Source organism: Aedes aegypti, chromosome 1 (genome assembly GCF_002204515.2).
Source record: "Aedes aegypti strain LVP_AGWG chromosome 1, AaegL5.0 Primary Assembly, whole genome shotgun sequence".
Classification (NCBI taxonomy): Eukaryota; Metazoa; Arthropoda; class Insecta; order Diptera; family Culicidae; genus Aedes; species Aedes aegypti.
In genome coordinates this window covers 95,922,367-95,940,196 of record NC_035107.1, presented here as the reverse complement: position 1 = coordinate 95,940,196, position 17,830 = coordinate 95,922,367, and the positions used below count along the sequence as shown (strand labels likewise).

General features: G+C 36.6%; 1 protein-coding gene across 3 annotated transcripts in view; it reads left to right on the top strand.

The window, feature by feature from the left end:
• The first annotated feature begins 566 nt into the window (after positions 1 to 566).
• Positions 567 to 17,830, top strand: part of LOC5579359 (PAX-interacting protein 1) — a 131,970-nt gene continuing 114,706 nt past the window's right edge. Inside the window, exons 1-2 of one of the 3 annotated variants that reach the window (XM_021842995.1) lie at positions 567 to 676; positions 1,546 to 1,672. In XM_021842995.1, the coding sequence (XP_021698687.1) occupies positions 1,655 to 1,672 (18 nt within the window). In that variant the 5' untranslated portion in view covers positions 567 to 676; positions 1,546 to 1,654. Of the gene's footprint in view, positions 677 to 708; positions 1,389 to 1,545; positions 1,673 to 17,830 lie in introns of those variants that run through there. The other 2 variants (XM_021842999.1, XM_021843003.1) reach the window with 2 other exon arrangements.

Genomic DNA, 17,830 nt, shown 5'->3' with positions numbered 1-17,830 from the left:
AAGTTCGTCTTCGCTCCATCGTTGAAGTCTCTCACCATTTGTGATCAATCACACCGCCCATTCACTACCAGAGCGGTGTAAATAACAGCGGCGTTCCTGTACTACGTATTCCTAGTACCTAGCTCCAACGAAAGGGAAAACTAGCTCCAAGCAAGACGCCCACTAAGTACACCGAATCACTCTCACTCTCTACCAAGCCACACACAGTGGAGCAAATGTTCACACGTTCTCTTGAAGGAGAACCTCTCGAGCGAGAGACCCCATCATCGCCCGTCTCAGTAGAGCGACAGTCAAGTGGTCCGACTAAGCTATGCAGTGCTTGCGCACTTCGCCTAGTCGGCTTCTGTTGCTACCTCAACTAGTTGCTCGATTCATTGTTGTTTTTTTTAGCGCTTGGGGGTCCTAAGGTGAGAGCAACCCGGTCTGCCTCTGCTGCTGTTTGGGTTGGATCGCGTGCTCGTTGCGCTCTTCAAAACTCAGCGTTCGCGTCGCGACGCTTCGGCCGCCGATTGATCACCATTACCGCAGTCGTACGGCACCTCGGAAAGGTTATAAAACACTGTGCAGGATAGGTCATTAAAGGCATTTTGCTAAAGAACGTCCCCTGGTGTAGTCGGTTCCGATCGTCGCAGAGGTCCCTCTCTCTTTCTTTTGTTCGAAGAATAGTGTCGGACGCGTGTGAGTTTTGATCCTTTTTTTTTTTTGGACAGCGTTTGAAACTGGAAGGAACAATTTACGAAAGATTCTTGTTGAATGGATTAAAGGCAGATCTTATTTAAGGATTTCATTGCAGTGAATCAATTAGTGACAGAAAAAGAAGCGAATGACTACCCAAGTAACACAATAGCACTTTAATAAACCCTGCGTGCTAATGTAGTGCTATTATACAGCTACCATGATTTATTTCAGCCGTGTAATAGCTTTATATGTCCAGAAAGGCGAATTAGCGTGCTAGTGGTTACTTAGGTTACTCAGTGTCGAAATCGATAATTGCTACCAAACAGTGAAGCCACGAGGGGGTGGCTATTGAGGAACATATACAAGGAGATTTGTCGTCGTCGCGGGCTCTGTGATCGAGTGGGAAAAGAAGTTGGAACACGATCAACGGATCACTGGTTCAAGTGGTGGATCGATCCACACGGTGTGCTTTGTTTCATATTCATATCAACATTCAGTGGGGGAGCAAGCCCATCAGCGTTAGTAGCATTTTGTGTGCCACCTGACGGTCGCAGTGCAGAAACGGATTTATTAAAGAAGAAGAAGAGCAAAAGTGATTCCGCGCCATCAGGACGGGACTGGCATTCATTATCGGAAACGTATTTATTGATTTCTGTCATAATTCGATGTGCATATGAATACCTATCCGGATTTGGATATTTAGTTTTCCGGTCAGATATTGTTGTTAGGCGAATTTCAATTGAAAGTGAAATGGATACATTTCTGTGGATATGACTCAAACTCGCTTTCTAGTGACATTCACGAAACGGATTTGAAATCGGATTATAATTTCTATTGTTATTTTTTTTTCGCTTTATTTCTATATAGGGTTTGATTAGTGATAAGTGTTTGTTAAGTGATTTGAAAGGAAGGCAGAAAATCTTCATTTTGAAGCAGAAGGAGTAGCAGTTATTCAACTAATAGATTGGATAGAAGGATGAGATTCCAGAGAACGGTAAGTTTAATTATAAATTGTATTTTTAGATAGCAATGGTTCAAATTTGAATATTAGAGTATTCTAAAATGTTGTTCTTGTCTTAGATGATCTTTTACATCGGTTTAAATGGTTATACTTAATGGAATTTTAGATTATTGTTCAACGTTATTTTTGAAGCTTATAAATGCTTTATATTTCGGACGCATAGATTCGGATACCAATTAGCTGCCGAAATACATGATTAGAAACTTGAAAGACAATTTGAGCGCACTGGATTGCTTGGAATGTGCCTAACTTTATTGGGCATTTTAAATGTCTCGAATCAGAATATTTCCATAATTCGAATCAGAATGGTATTTGTCCATTATAAACGTGATTACCAACATAAGGCGGAACTATATGTGGAATCATCGAAATTGTCAGAACTGATAATGTTGCCATTGTCCAGAAGTAGCTTAATCTACGTAAAATAATGTAAAGCTACATACTTTGTTTTGCTTCTTGACCTTGAGTGTGAAGATTACAACTTTTGAATGATGTATAACAAAGATTCACAGTCGCGTGGAAGGTGACTTACTTTATGGAAAACCCATCACCAAGAATTCCAAAAGAATTTATATAGGTTTCAAAAAAAAAAAAAAACTGTGGTTTAGGAAGGGGTTCTGAAGGAGTATGCAGATATTCTAAAATGTGATCGAAAGGGAATTGTAGGGGCTTCCAAGAGATTTTTCTCAATTCCAAAATAGGTTTCGCAGGATTACGAAGTTCCTGGCAATTCCAAACGTTACTAGTGTTTTTCCAAAAGGTTGTTAGGAGATTCAAAAAACTTCAAAGGGTTACTAGGAGTCTCCAAAGCGTTCTTAACCCTTTCTTTCCCACGAATTCAATCGACTATTTCATTACGTAAAAGCTTTTTTTTTCATAAAATATTCCTTTGTTTATAAATGGATTCGCAGGGTGTCTTCAGATATTCTAATGCGTTCTTCAGCGATTTCAAATATTTACCAAGTGTTCAAAAAAGATTAACATCAATTTCAAAATGGGTAGCAAATGGATTTCGTAGGATCACTGAGGGTTACCAGAAGTTCCTTGAAATTCTTAAGCATTCCTAAGGATTCAAGTGTTTTTTCCATAGGGTTTCCAGATGGTTTAGTTAGCTTCAAATAATTATTTTAAACTGTTCTTAATGCTTCGTTTCTTTACTCTCCAATCGACTATTTCTACACGAAAAAAGCGTTTTTAGAAAAAAGGGCGTTTTGAAAAATAATGTTGCAATTGGGTTAAATTTTTTGAAACCTGTTTAAGACATTGACTGACCTGTTTAAAAAATTGATTGTTTATCAATAGTTTTACAATTTTAACAGTTAATTGCATGTTGAGTCAATCTTATTGGTGCAGAATCATATCGATGTAACTTTTCAACAGTATTTATTCGATTCAATTTGTCTCAAGTTCGTCGAAAACCAACTGAGCTCCAGAGATTCCATGGGAAAGATACCGGTTTAATGAATTTCGGAAGAATATTACAATTAAACACTAGGACATTTTTTTTTTCTTATCAGAAGTATTTTTTTAGGCGGCCTATCATATGTAGCAACTTTCTTTCTTTACACGCTGGAAAGAAGTTACTGTTCCTTTGTTGGTGGCTTTGCTTTTTCGCATCATAAAATTAGCAAAAGTGAAGCGAAAATAAGCAATTTCTCTGGATGCACAGGGCTGTTGATCCAGAAGAACCCGATTTTGAGAACCGTAACACGTGGTATCTTTGATGATGCGGGAAACTTTGATAGTGCGAGACCCACAATATACCAAATGAAATAACATATTTTCTGATAATCATTCAAGCAAAACGAATGCAAAAATGAAGAGTATTTGTATGAATCTTCATGCTAGAGTTTTTTTTTTCGATGGAATTGAGAGCATTGTATTCTAATAAAAAATAACAAAATTTTAGCATTTGCGAATCACTTACATAAAATCTTTTCTACTATCACTATACGATGAAGTTTTGAAGAGTTGGTCACTTATCCTTGATAATTTGAACTTGAATTCGGTCCCTAATCTCTTAGCGAAAAGCATTTTTAGAATTTGGGGTTATTTTAATAATCAAAGTCAGAAACATGAAAATCAATCAATATGCATTCAGAAATATATTTTTATATTAGTTATTTTCGGTATAAAGTGGTGTTCATCATGTTTGTGTTTACTAAAACACTTTCATAGATTTTTTTTCTATAAATTTTGTACTGTCATGCATTAAATCTTATCCACACCCACTTTTTACATTCTCCAATCCAGTTCCTACTGCAATGATGTCAAACAGTAGGTTGGTTGTGGATTTTCATGTGTTTATATACCCATTATCAAATTTACCCCAGAACCGAAAGTCGACTTTCGAAAAATTCTAGCTGCATTCAAAACGATTCGTTATGCAATCTTTCATCTGCAATCGATATCTAAGATGCCAATACTTGTATTAAAAATATAAAATTGATAGCTTTAAAACAGAATACAGGAATGATAAGATTTCCTTTCAAAAACTATCAAAGTTAATCCGTTTTACGGTAACTTTTTTGATACTAGATTTTTTCGGTCTTACTTGAAACAGACAGCATGAATGCAAGAAATTGCAACCCCTGCCCTTCAAAACTTCTCTCTTCAAAACTGCTCGGAAATCATTCACAGTACTGGTAGCGAGTCACTTTTTGCAACAAAAAGTCACTAAAGTTACTTTTCAGAAAAAAATGATCACTAGTCACTATTTTCGTGATCTGATTGTAGAGGTACGATAAACAGCATCTTAAGCTTACAGTACCCGGATTGGACACAGAGTCGAACAAATGTTTGACATCGCAAAGATTTTGCCAGTATTGAAATAGATGTTTGTCTGTTGGTCTATACCTAGCCAAATATTTGCACATTTGGCAAAGCTACCAGTCTATTAACTCAATTAGCATTGCGGAACACGTTTTTGTCTCAAGTTTAATTCATAGCCGTTTTCAAAAATACCATAGCACGTCTAGTTTTTGAGATATTGGCTGTTGTAAATGCAACATATGACTATTTTAGCCAAATTGCATGCAAGTTTGACAGTTTGAATGGCAATTTATTTACTTAGTTTGCTACAAAATTCAAACTTCATGTGTATAACAGTACATATTAACAAAGTTCATAACACTTTTGCTGATCACAAGATATTATTAGAAGTATTGTGTTTGGCCATATAAGAGAAACGAAGAATTTTGTATGGAGACTAGAAGCATGTTGAAAAAATTGATTTAATCCGAATTCAATCATGCAATTTCAAGTAAATTATATCTAAAATGAAATTTGAAGTCCTATTTTGCATGCTTGGTGAATTAGATCACAAAAAAGTTTGACAAATCATACTATAAATTTCATGTAGACATCAATGAAACCAGTGTTTTATACAACTTTGGCGACTTGTAGCTAAAAATTGTGACGTGCTGGAACATTTCTGAGCAACCCCAAATCTACTAGAGATAATAATTTGATCCTCGAGACACGCAAAAATTTCCTTTGAAAAATAAATTGATTTTGATTATTCTTGTACAAACGGCAACTTTGATTGAGGTACAAACTTCGCTTTGAAAATCATAATGTTAAGAAAAGAAGGGAATATTTGCTTACTTTCTGGAAGAATTCAGGTGAATATTGTGCAGAATTTCAACAGATTTTCTGAAATTCGTTCGTTGGAATGTTGGTGAAATTTGTGACCATAGTTCTGGTAATATTTGGAAACTTTTATGTCGGCTGAATTTACTGGTAAGATGCTTGAAAAAGGGTGTGACAAAAAACAATTCTTGACAGACCTGTTGAGTGAACTTATGGCAAGATTTCTAAGGTAAATAACGGTGAATAACTAGCAGATATTTCTTACTTACCTTTTCATGGAATCTAAACGAAAGTTATTAAAAAAAGCATCGGCATTGCAACTGAAAATTGTGCACTAAATTTGTCAGAAATTTGATCAGGATTTTTTTCTTAATAATTCCCCAAGAAACTCGTACGGAAATTGAATGTATTCCATAATTTTACTAGAAATTTCAACAAATGCGCCAGTTCATTAGCAAATCAGGAATCCTATTGCAAATAGACGGTTCTCTGAATAGTGATTAACACCTCTACTAGCAAAATCATATTTAATTCGCAACAACTTGTTTGTTTTTCGATACCGTTTTGAATCATATTACGGACAACTTCAAATTCTGGACACTCAACTTTGTATGGGAAACATTTCACACGATTTGTCAGATTCTCCAGACTTGTGCACTTGAAAATTCTTGGTTTGGCTTCGTTTTATAATCACCTTAATGAGAGTACGTTGTGGAAGAATAAAGCAATTTGATCCAGTCATCTTTGAGTAGTGACCCGAGGAGGAACAAATAACTCCCCAATAACTTATGCATACCATTTTTTGGTATCATACCAAAATTAGGTATTGTTCAGTTGTCAATACCTCAATTGGTATTGTAATGGTATTAAAAAAAATCTTTAAATCAATTAAAAATACTTCATTGAGGTATTAAACAGCTATTGAGGTCTGCTGGAGGTATTGAACTACAATTGAAAAATTTCATTTTTATATAAAAGTCCATCAAGTATTATTGAGGTATTACAATACTTGATCTAGTTATCAGTTAGGTGTTCGTAGAATATGCTTGAGATATTATTTGAGGTATTTTACCTCTTATGCAGGGCTGATTCATACCTCATTCAGGTATGTAGTATTGGAAATTATCTGGTATGGAATACCTCAATTTGGTATTCAGTAGTTATTTTCTTCTGCTCGGGGAGCATTTAGGTTTCTGCTACCACGCTGGCCAAATTAGGACCTTGAAAACTTCAAAATACATCTACGATGTCTCCAAGAATACTTAACCGATTCGTATGATTTTTCCAGAGAAGCTCCTTATTACCTGGACCACATTTTTTTTTTTAATAAATTGGCGTGAAACAAAATGACTGCCAAAGACATTTCATATTGAGAATGTTGGCCCCTCAGTGGCCATCAGAACATTTTCAAAACCAGATCACCAATGATCAATATCGACACGGATTCCTAAACTAGAAGTATTTTTGTGAGAACTTGTGAAAAAATGGTGCAAAAATATCAAGAAACTAAAAAGTTATCGCAATTTGTATTTTTTTTGGCGGTGAAAAATGAAGCTGCCTGTAGAGGGTTTAAACAAGCATTCGAATTCAATTGAAAATAAGTTGTGATTGGTAGTGTTTAGTAATATGGGGCCATCCTTAGCCGAGTGGTTAGACTGCGCGGCTACAAAGCAAAGCCAGGATTTTCATAATGGAAATTTCCTTGACTTCCCTGGGCATAAAGTGTCATCGTACCTTGGCAACGAAAGCTCTCAGTTAATAACTGTGGAAGTGCTCATAAGAACACTAAGCTGAGAAGCAGGCTCTGTCCCAGTGAGGACGTTAATGGCAAGAAGAAAAAATAAGAAAAAAACGACTGAAATATTCGAAAAAAAACTTGATAAGGAGTAAAACAAAAATCTGTTGAGCGTGAACGAAAGTTATTGTGGGACAGATTTTTTTCAGTCAAAATCCCAAAAGAAACTCACAGTATCTTTCATTCGGTTCTCAGAGTACGAACAAAATTACCACATGATGCAAGGTGAGTTTCGTTGAATTTCTTTTGTTAACTTGTTTACTGCTGCGCAAAATATTTAAAAAATAAGCCTGAAAAAAATATCACAGAAACCTGAACAATGAATGATAACAGCGCCACTAGCGTTCTATTACTTATATTTCTATTGTAAGTACTGGTGCTCTCATTATTAAAACAAACAAAAACGGCGCTGAGTGCGTTCGAATGCAGGTCAATTTGGGGATATGAGGGAAATGTTGACGTGTTACTTGCCTTATGAAAGCCGAGGAATCCTCCACAACTATGTCCAACAAAGTTAAATACCGAAAAAAGGCTCTACCCCATTTGGCATAATGCCATTTGGCATAATGCCGTTTGGCATAACGCCATTTGGCATAATGGCCAATTGGCATAATGGCCATTTGGCATAACGGCCATTTGGCTGAATTTGAAATGTATTCTTCCACAAAAAAAATCTCAAATTTGGACTCGATAAGTCCAATGTGTCATCTTCGTCTCTAGACAAAAAAATTGAATCACTTCCGAGTTCCGACCGGTGCCTTTCAAGTGAAACTTGTAGATTTAAGTACTTATTCATATCGCTTCATGAAGGAGTAATATGAGGAGTATAAAATTGGCCACCATAGATTAATTTCGCTTTAATCAATCGTATAATGCTCTCTCAACGTCTGTCTTCTTTTATTTCTGATAATGTTGTAGTTAGATTTTTGACCGTAGCTTGGATGTCACAATTTTGTTGCTGCTGAAAAAGCAGTCATATGAAACCATTTAGCTTAGCCTCTAAAAATATAGTTTTTTTTTTATTTCTGAGGGCGTAGAAACCAAATAGAACGAACTACCAATGTTCCAAAGAAGGACAATCTCAAGAGAGAGGTTTGCCTTAAATGCTACAAAAATTAGATGATACTGATTAATAATTCAGTATGTTAACACCTCGTTGAATGGCTGAAATTCTCGCCTATTTTTTGACAATACATGTATTCCTAATGACGTGTTCTACAATTAGCGAGTATACGTCAAATTCAAAAAAAATCCAAGAGAGTACTCAGCCGCAAATGAAATTTCATAGCTTATGGGATTCAAGCCAATTCTTTCATTTGGTCAAATTGTACACAACGATTCAATTCGGTGTTTGTGTTTCAACACACTCAAACTTGAAACCTTTCTAATGATGCTGCATCGAAATCCATTATCCCATATGCTTGGATCTCCATCTCCACGATATGCTCAATCGCAGATGTGACTTTGCATTGCTGATATTTTTGTCATCAGCCTCAAATGCACACTTTGTGACAATAAGTATTTCTTAATGTGTTTCCTTGTACTTCACATTACTTATTGAAACTTAAAATCATGGTCAATATTTTCCCCTTCTTCCAATAAGCTTTACTTGTCTATATTTCAAGCACCTAAATAAACGTTTTGAAATGTGAGAGAAAAATAATATTTCGGTCAATTATGCCAAATGGCATTATTCTAAACGGCATTATGCCAGATGGCTTTATGCCAAATGGGGTAGAGCCCCGAAAAAATACTGATTACGTTTGTTTATGATTCGCTTATAAACGGCTCTTAACTTGATATTTTATACATTGTGTATGTTGAAATAAGTTTTAGGATAATAAACTTGATAGGACATATTTTGTTGATTTCGTTTGGGTGTAAAACTTATTCATAAACGACGTATAGGTCACTAGTTGGTAACGCATATGGAATTGTAGGCCAATATTCGAATTAGTCCATAGGCAGCATTCTTCTTCTTTTACTTCGCATTACGTTTTCCTGTGCCTCAAAGCATACCGTTTTGTCTCAAATTCCGAACAGACTCATATTCCGAACACTCGGGTTTTGTATGGTGATTTGGTTGAAATGTTTCGCTGAAATATGTCACCAAATAACATGGAAATGGCAGTCACTTGCAATTCAATTTAAACGCCTCCAATATAATTTATACCGCAGGAGTAGCGATGATTCTCTAGTTTGAGACCAGTAGAACAAGCTAAGATAAATTTATTTGCGAAATTATTCATTTGAATACGATTTATTCGGGCTGTTCGGAATTTGAATCAAGGTGTTCGGAATATGAGACAGAATGAGCACAGTGTTCGGCATTTGAATCAAAATGTTGTTCCATACTTTTACGTAAAAACAATACTAAAACTAATTAAATCAACATTATTATCGGTACACCCAACAACTAACAGTTAGACTTTGCGAAGAAATTGAAATTTTCACAAATATCAGCCAATTTATATCAATTAGACGCATTTGAAGTCACTGTCGGCCTTAAGTGTTCGGAATATGAGTCAAAACGGTACTTATTTATTTATTTTTAACTAATAATTTTGAAAAAGGGAAAAGCCCCTTTGAGTGATTTTCAAGCACACAGCCTACTTCTCAGCTTAGTGATCAAGGAGCACCACAGTTGTTACCTGAGAGCTGTCTTCGCCAAAGTATATCGTGTGAACGCTTTAGTGAATTTACACCAAATTGAGTACAATTTGCACAAAATCAAGCTCTTCTGGAACAACACATCATGTGTGTAATTTCAACACATTTTAAAAACTGCTCCTGGCTGATTTCTTTATTCGCAAAGTATATGATACATAAAAAGCATTGTTATCCTATAGCTATCCTACTCGAATTTCAAAGCAGTAGGTAATAATTTTTTTGGGCTACGTTAAGATACACACATATGTGTTTGTCCAGAGTTACCCGAAAGTGGGTAACTTTCTTTTAGAAAATGGTAAGTACGAAGATATTCTTTGTATAGGAAAGTGAATGAAAGTTCCATTAAGGAAAGATCCTGGGCGGACCGGGAAACGTACCCACATAGCTTCAGCATGGCTTTGCTTTGTAGCCGTGGAAAGTTCTTCTTGTTCTTCGGAGATGAACCAGCCTAGGGCTGAAAATCTCCTTAATAAAGCTATAATAATAATAATAATTCTTGTTCTTCTTCTTGGCATTACGTCCTCACTGGGACAGAGCCTGCTTCTCAGTTGTTCTTGTGAGCACTTCCACAGTTATTAACTGAGATCTTTCTTCGCCAAAGTTGCCATTTTCGCATTCGTATATCGTGTGGCAGGTACGATGATACTTTATGCCCAGGGAAGTCAAGGAAATTTCCATTACGAAAAGATCCTGGACCGACCGGGAATCGAACCCAAACACCTTCAGCATGGCTTTGCTTTATAGCCGCGGACTCTACCCACTCGGCTTAGGAAGGCCCCAGCCGCGGAAATTTACCACCCGGTAAATAAAACATTAGGTAGCCGTTGAACTCAAACTCTAAAGATCCAAATTTTTTGATCTGGCATAAGTTTGAATTGAAATGGTAAAGCTACCAGATATTACTTGTTTTGTGGGGATGTAATGTCTGAACGCAATATTATTCTGCTCTACCAAATGTTTTAGGCCATCTTAGCCTTCCTGAATCGAAGTCGCTCAGATTAAATTGCATAATGGTTTTAGAGTTCCTCAACAGACACTTTGTTGTTGTTCAAGAGCTTCTTGAAGTTATTGCCATACACATGACTGCGGAATAGATCCAACAAATTCTTACAAATTCCTACAAATCTCAATTACCTAAGAATAGAATTGGTAAGAAGAAATTCCTCCACCGTAATCCAAATTCCCTTTTTGATTCCGCACCATTACATCATGTGAGCATGTGACTACAAAATTGTTCACATGCGAATAAATTTCCTCCCATTCGGCATCGGGTTCAAAACAATAAACATACTTTTTGTGAGAACCGGCGGCCTGCTGCTGCTGTTCGTACCGAAACCATGCCGAGAAAAGTGTGTGTGTGTGGGAAATATTGCCATTCATTGATCCAAAGACCCCCCCCCCCTTCTCAGCGTTTTCGGAGGGCACTTGGCACAAAGCCAGCGCAAAATTCTCCCCTTGTTATGATGGATATACACACAGCTGCTTCTGGTCCCTCTCACTCCGAAGCAGTTGCCCGCCCCGCTTGCACTCTCCCTGTGTGACCATTTCTGCTGGTCATGTTCGGCACCCTTTGCTGCCTTCGTTTCGGAGAATCCGACCAGAAGCACATAACAAGATTGTAACACATTTCTATCAACAGTGGGTTGAAAGTAACAGAAGTTGAAGCAGCTTTGTTTTCAAAATGGCTTCTTAACTTGATAAATTTTTGTAAGAGTTTTATATCAACCTTTGTTACATTTTTTACATTTAATTCGTACGTTTGCTGTAAATGAAAGTTGAGTTTTATCAAGCATGAGCCCTAGTTACTCAACTTCATCTGACCAATTTATTGGAATCCCTCTCATCGTGACAACATGTCTACTTGAAGGCTTGCAATAAAGAGCTTTTGGTTTATGTGGGAATATGAAAAGTTGAGTTTTCGGAAGCATCTGTAGAAATCTTCCATTTTTGCAAGTATGAAGAAAAAATATCCAAACTTTTTTGTAATCTGCTACAGATGACACACAGGCTTCATCCTTTGGCGGAGAGGCTTGTGTCATTTGCAAACAAAGAGTTTTGACATCCCTGAGGTAACTCAGGTCAGTCAAATGGGAATTTTGTGTGGTATTGGTCCCTAAATGTTGCCTTGATAAACACCAGCTCTTCAGGAAGCAAGATGATTGGACGATAGCTAGGAGCTGCAGGATTTCTGTCCGGTTTTAAAATTGAAAAACATGCCAACCAAAAACATACATTGAATCGGTTGCAATCTTGTTTCTTCCGTTTGGTCGGGCACGGCTCAGGGGGCTGACATAACCATACCATTTTTTCACGCTGCCTGCCAAAGCTGCTGCCGCACTGTGCAATGGTGACTGGTTCACCTCAGCAAATATTTCTTCCTCCTCCACGATCAGTGTGCAAAAAGACATCGAGCAAGAGAAACAACGGGGGGAACACGTCATGATCTGGACTTGTTCCCACCACCCAAGACCGTCCCTCCCTTGCAAGGGTCCAACCTTCTGTAGGTCGTGTAAGCTATTACCATTAAAGATACATTTTTCTCCGTCCCATTATTACAGCTCAAAGCCGTGTCGTTAGCAGCTTGCGGTCGATTATAAAATAGCACACATACCCACAGACGACACACTTACAATGAAGTCTGTTTGTAGTTTTCGAATGGAAAGGGGGAAGTCAGTGCGGAGGCACTTTCAATTTCATTCCGAGCCACACCGTTCTAGTACTGCGTGGCGTCAGCTTTCGAAGGGAACCGAATTTTCTAGGTCTTTAAGTGACGCGTAGCATGGGGGTGTAGCCAGGAATTCTGACAAGAGGAGGGTGGTGAGCGACCTCAAAGACTGTGCTAAAAGATTTAAGCAATGACAAGAGTCCAGAAAACAACTTTAAATATCTCAAGGAGATATTCCTCCAGTACTTTACTGCAATACTACTTCAGGATTTAGGGACAAAATGTCGAAAGACAAAACGTCGAAACCCATAGCGTCGAATGCCAAAATGTCGAATCCCAAAACGTCGAAAGGGACAAAACGTCGAATGGACAAAACGTCGAATACAATCATTTTTAATGCAAAGGTTTTGGAATCAAAGATGACTTTAACGTTGCCAAGGAAAATATTGCTGTGTGCATTTGAAATGCAAATATCAAATGCGGGAACACCAAACGCGGTAAGATTTTTCACAAGAAATGCGATGCCAAAGAAAAATTTTTCTTGCTAGGGCGGCGGTGATTTATACAATCGTTGCTAGGTGTCCTTTGATTGTTTTGTGTTACCGCATTTGGAGGACGATTAGTTAAGATTTGCATCTCAAATGCAAACAGCAATATGATTGCGATGCAAACGGCGTTGGGTACTGCAAACTTTGCAATGTTCATCAAAGTAAGCATGGAACAAATTTTGAGAAAAATGTCAATCTTACAACCAGTTCGGACCAGAGAAGAAGCACTGCAGCACCTCAAGAGGAAGACTGAAAATGAAGCCAGAGGTAGGTCTTACATAAATGTGTGAAGAAAACCAAGGATTTTTTCGCCTCACCTCCAGACTCACAAAACGGCAAAGGAAATGAATCTTGAGAGCAGTTCACTATTTATCTTTCTTTCTGTTCTACGTGGGCAAACACAATCTTTTTTACCACCAGATGCATCAGAATATGGGAACTCCAACCGTTTTCTATATTAAGAGCGTTAGCCTAAGTTTAATTTGTTCTTAATCCTCATAAGCTTTAATGTTTTTTATTATTTTTGTGAATATTTTGCAGTTAAATAAATTTTATAAAATCGTTGCAGCACCTATAAAGTGAATTGGATTTCTGGTTAAGCTAACTATTGATAAATAGTGTATTCTTTATTCTTTTAAAATACATTCATTCTTTTAACAAATTAGTGACATAAACTTCATCAAATTAACAACTTAATTTTTAGGAATTAGTAAATTCTTTATTCTTCAGAAATTTGCTCGTTCTTCTCTCGAATAGGAATAGTTGACTCGATTTTTTTTTCGCCTTTCGGAAACAGAAATCCTTCATCAGGATATCCAGTAAGTCTTTAAATATGTTCTATTGGAGTATAGTACTCTCTACTTAATAAACTTAATGAATTCCACTTAATTTTTATTGTCGCTTCCGAGACCAGATACGAATTACAATTTCATGAAATTACATTGAAAAGGAATATACAATACTGGACGGAATAAAGTACACATTGGCCAATATTCCATACAAAACCGTCAAGCATGGATCTCGGCTTCTAGTGCACAGTCTAGTGAAATTTTCACCGCAGCTTCAAAATTCAGAGCTTTTCATAATTAAACTTTTGAGTAATCACAAATCTGCAATTTTGACTAAAACGATAAAAGTCTGGAATTCAAAATAATTTTTAAAATGGAAATACTTAGAGTTACAGTCAGTGACATAAGTTAGTAACCAAATGCTGTTTTTCCATACAAAATGACCATGTTTGAGGTGCTGTATCTCAGCTTCTGGTCGTCCGAATTAGCTGAAATTTGGATGACGAACTACAAATAACTTGAAATTTTGCCTGTAAGGAAGTTATTACATTGCAGTCATTTAACATAAAGTTTAAGAAGGTTGTTCAAAGACAAAAGTAAGTAACCCAGAGACTTTTTAATTTAATTCGAAAACGGTAAGTCGTGAAAAGTTGGTGTGTTCTGCAAATTTGTGTGACTTCTGAAATTGAACAACTTTGTGGAACAGACCAACAACCCACAACTTACCGTTTTAAGCCTGATTCGCTGCTGACAAGTAATTTCTTGGCCTATCTTGATGCATTGGAAATTTCTGCAAGGAATCGATCAAGGAAGCGCTTTTTTCTGATCGTAGTACGCAGTTGAAAAGAAGTGTCAGTGCAAACGGGAGTCTCTGTAGACACGGCATAAAAAATTAACAAGGCAGGCTCTTCACTGATGTAAACATCAAGTTTAATTGAAAACATGTGACGTCACTCCTATCGTACCATATACCTTTCGGACCACTAGATCAATTATTTTGAAAATTTGTTCGAGGTGGATAGGAATGACGTCGTCAAGTAGCTGTCAGTTTTCGGAATATATCACCTTCTTAAATATAGTACACCGTGTCTGTAGAAAATTTCTGAAAGGAATCGGCGAGAAATATTTTTGGCGATTCCTTTCCAGCAGCAAATCAGGCTTTAGAATTAAATTACAAAGTCTCTCGGTTACTTACTTTTGTCTTTGAACAACACTCTGAAACTTTATGTAAAATGACAGCAATGTAATAATTTCCTTACAGGCAAAATTTCAAGTTATTTGTAGTTCGTCATCCAAATTTCAGCTAATTCTGGCTACCAGAAGCTGAGATACAGCACCCCAAACTTGGGCCTTTTGTGTGGAAAAACAACATTTGGTTACTAACTTATTACAGTATTATTCACATTGAACAGTTTTAAATACAAATTGGCCATTTGTCATACATCTCGGCTGCTAATGGTCCCATTGACATGGAATTTTCACCGCAGTTCAGAAATAACATGAGTTTCACTGTATTGGAAAATCACAATAATTTTCAATTTTTTGAAAATCTCCCATTTTGAAAACAATCAGTTATACTCAAAAATCTTATTTTACAAACTTGTGTTGTTCATCATTTTTTTTTTTTGCATATACAGTCATATGCAAAAAAAAAAAAAATGATGAACAACACAAGTTTGTAAAATAAGATTTTTGAGTATAACTGATTGTTTTCAAAATGGGAGATTTTCAAAAAATTGAAAATTATTGTGATTTTCCAATACAGTGAAACTCATGTTATTTCTGAACTGCGGTGAAAATTCCATGTCAATGGGACCATTAGCAGCCGAGATGTATGACAAATGGCCAATTTGTACTTAAAACTGTTCAATGTGAATAATACTGTTTCAACTGCTCAAAACACGATTTTACGTTACATTTTTATATTTCACCGTTTTCTCTATTGTTCGAATGAGGTCTGTTCTTTCGACGTTTTGGTTTTCGAGGTTTTATGTTTCGACATTTTGCCTTTCGACGTTTTGTCCCTTCGACGTTTTGTCCTTTCGACATTTTGGCATTCGACATTTTGTCAGCCAACCCTGAAGAAGGGCAAAGAGTTCTTCAAAAAATTTCTGCAAGGAATCTGTTAGGAATTTGAATGGGTCTTATATCTAGATAGTTTGTTTTCAGTTTCAATAAAATCTACTGAGGAATTTTTGCATTCCACCTGAGCATGTTGATTTTAGGACGGGGTTGGTAGTTAGTTTGATGGCTACCGCTTCTGCTTCATAAGCAGAAGGTCATGGGTTCAATCTCAGGCCTATCCCGTTCTATGTACTTTATAGTTGTATCTTTCACCTGCTTCTATCGTCCACTCCTAATCTATCACACTTAAACTTTTCGCTCATAGCAATCGCTAGAACCAGAGACGGACAAGAATCCGTTTCCCTACGCTTCTATTCTTTCATCAAAATAGCACGGCTTTCCTTAAACCTTTTACATAGGCAGTCTGCTAATCAAAGTCAAGGCTCTCTGCCAACAAATCACCTTACCCTATACCTTTCCGCATGAACTGGCGTAGATGCAGGGGTAAATCGGATTTTTTGTGGGCCATTTCCTAATGTAAGAATTATTTTTATGTGATTTAGCCTCATAATAGCGAAATTGTTGAAAAAAAAAAAAAAACTGTGGGAAATTGAGAACAACACAAAAATGTGGTACTAAGACAACAAATCATCATTAAACTACGTTAGATCCCGGTCAACCAGTCAGTGATTTTCGATAGCGATCGATATAGATTCGTTTTGAACCGTTAGCGATCGCCATCGTTGGTCAAAGATCTATAAAGAATTATGAAGACTGGTTGGTCGGGATAGCATGAAATGTAGATTATCAAATACCATATCCTCCGAGTCAGTTTTTATTATTATTCTTATTCTGTAAAAGAAAAAAATCTTGCTCATGTTTTGCATGTTTTTTTTCTTATAGTCCTGGTTATTTACGGAAACTTCTCCGAAGACACATTACCATCCAATGCTCCGTTTTTGAGTAATTAATTAACGAGTTATAGAAGTTCTTTTTCTTTACTCCTTAAGAATATGTAAAGGATTGGCTGGATTGGGTACTATTAGAGGAATTGCTAGACGAAAATTTAAAAGTATTAATGAAAGACCAAGAATCCTGGAATGGTTCCTGAAGGTGTTTTTTTTTATTCTTGGAAGAAAATGTATCCATCATTATTATACTGTTTTAGATGAATTTTTGAGGAGTCTTTAGATTATTTTTTTTTCAAAAAATACGGAAAAAGATCCTCAAAAATCTTTTGATTCATGGTTGATTTTCTGGTTGAATACTGATAAGCTTTCACAGAACAAAAAAAAAATCAACGAAGCATAAAATGGCGGGTACTGTAGCAATGAACTAACTTCATGTGGTTTTACATGTTCATGTAAATTTAAATGTATATTCACGGTGCGGCCCTGACAAAAGGACAAAAGCATTCAACGTAATGATGCGCGTTAACCACTGCGCCATGAGAGGACTCATGAACGCAGAAGTTAACCTGAATTCGATTTCAGCTCAATAATCACGTGATCCTTTTTCGCAAAGTGCTATTGTAGTGTAGTGTGCTATTCCTATACCTAAAAAACAATGCGCTCTCGGGCTAGGCATTAGATATATATAGAAAACGTTGTGTTTGGATGGGCATCTAATTCTTCCGAAGGAGGTGCACTTTGCGAAAAAGGACCACGTGATTATTGAGCTGAAATCGAATTCAGGTTAACTTCTGCGTTCATGAGTCCTCTCATGGCGTAGTGGTTAACGCGCCCCAACTAGAGATCGGGGAGTCGTGAGTTCGGTTCTCACTGAGAAGACGTGTAACTTTTTCGCAAATCTTCACATCAATTTGTCCATCTAATCCAATTGCAAATTATATGTAATGTTTAGCTTTTAGGTAGTTGTTAAACTAAAAACAAATTTGAACCAAATGTTGATGGTATATTTCTTCTGATAATCACGTCACAATTCAAAAGGGCCAATCATTAGTTCGTTGATTGTGAGAAAATGAAAATTCGATGGGAATTTGTTCACCAC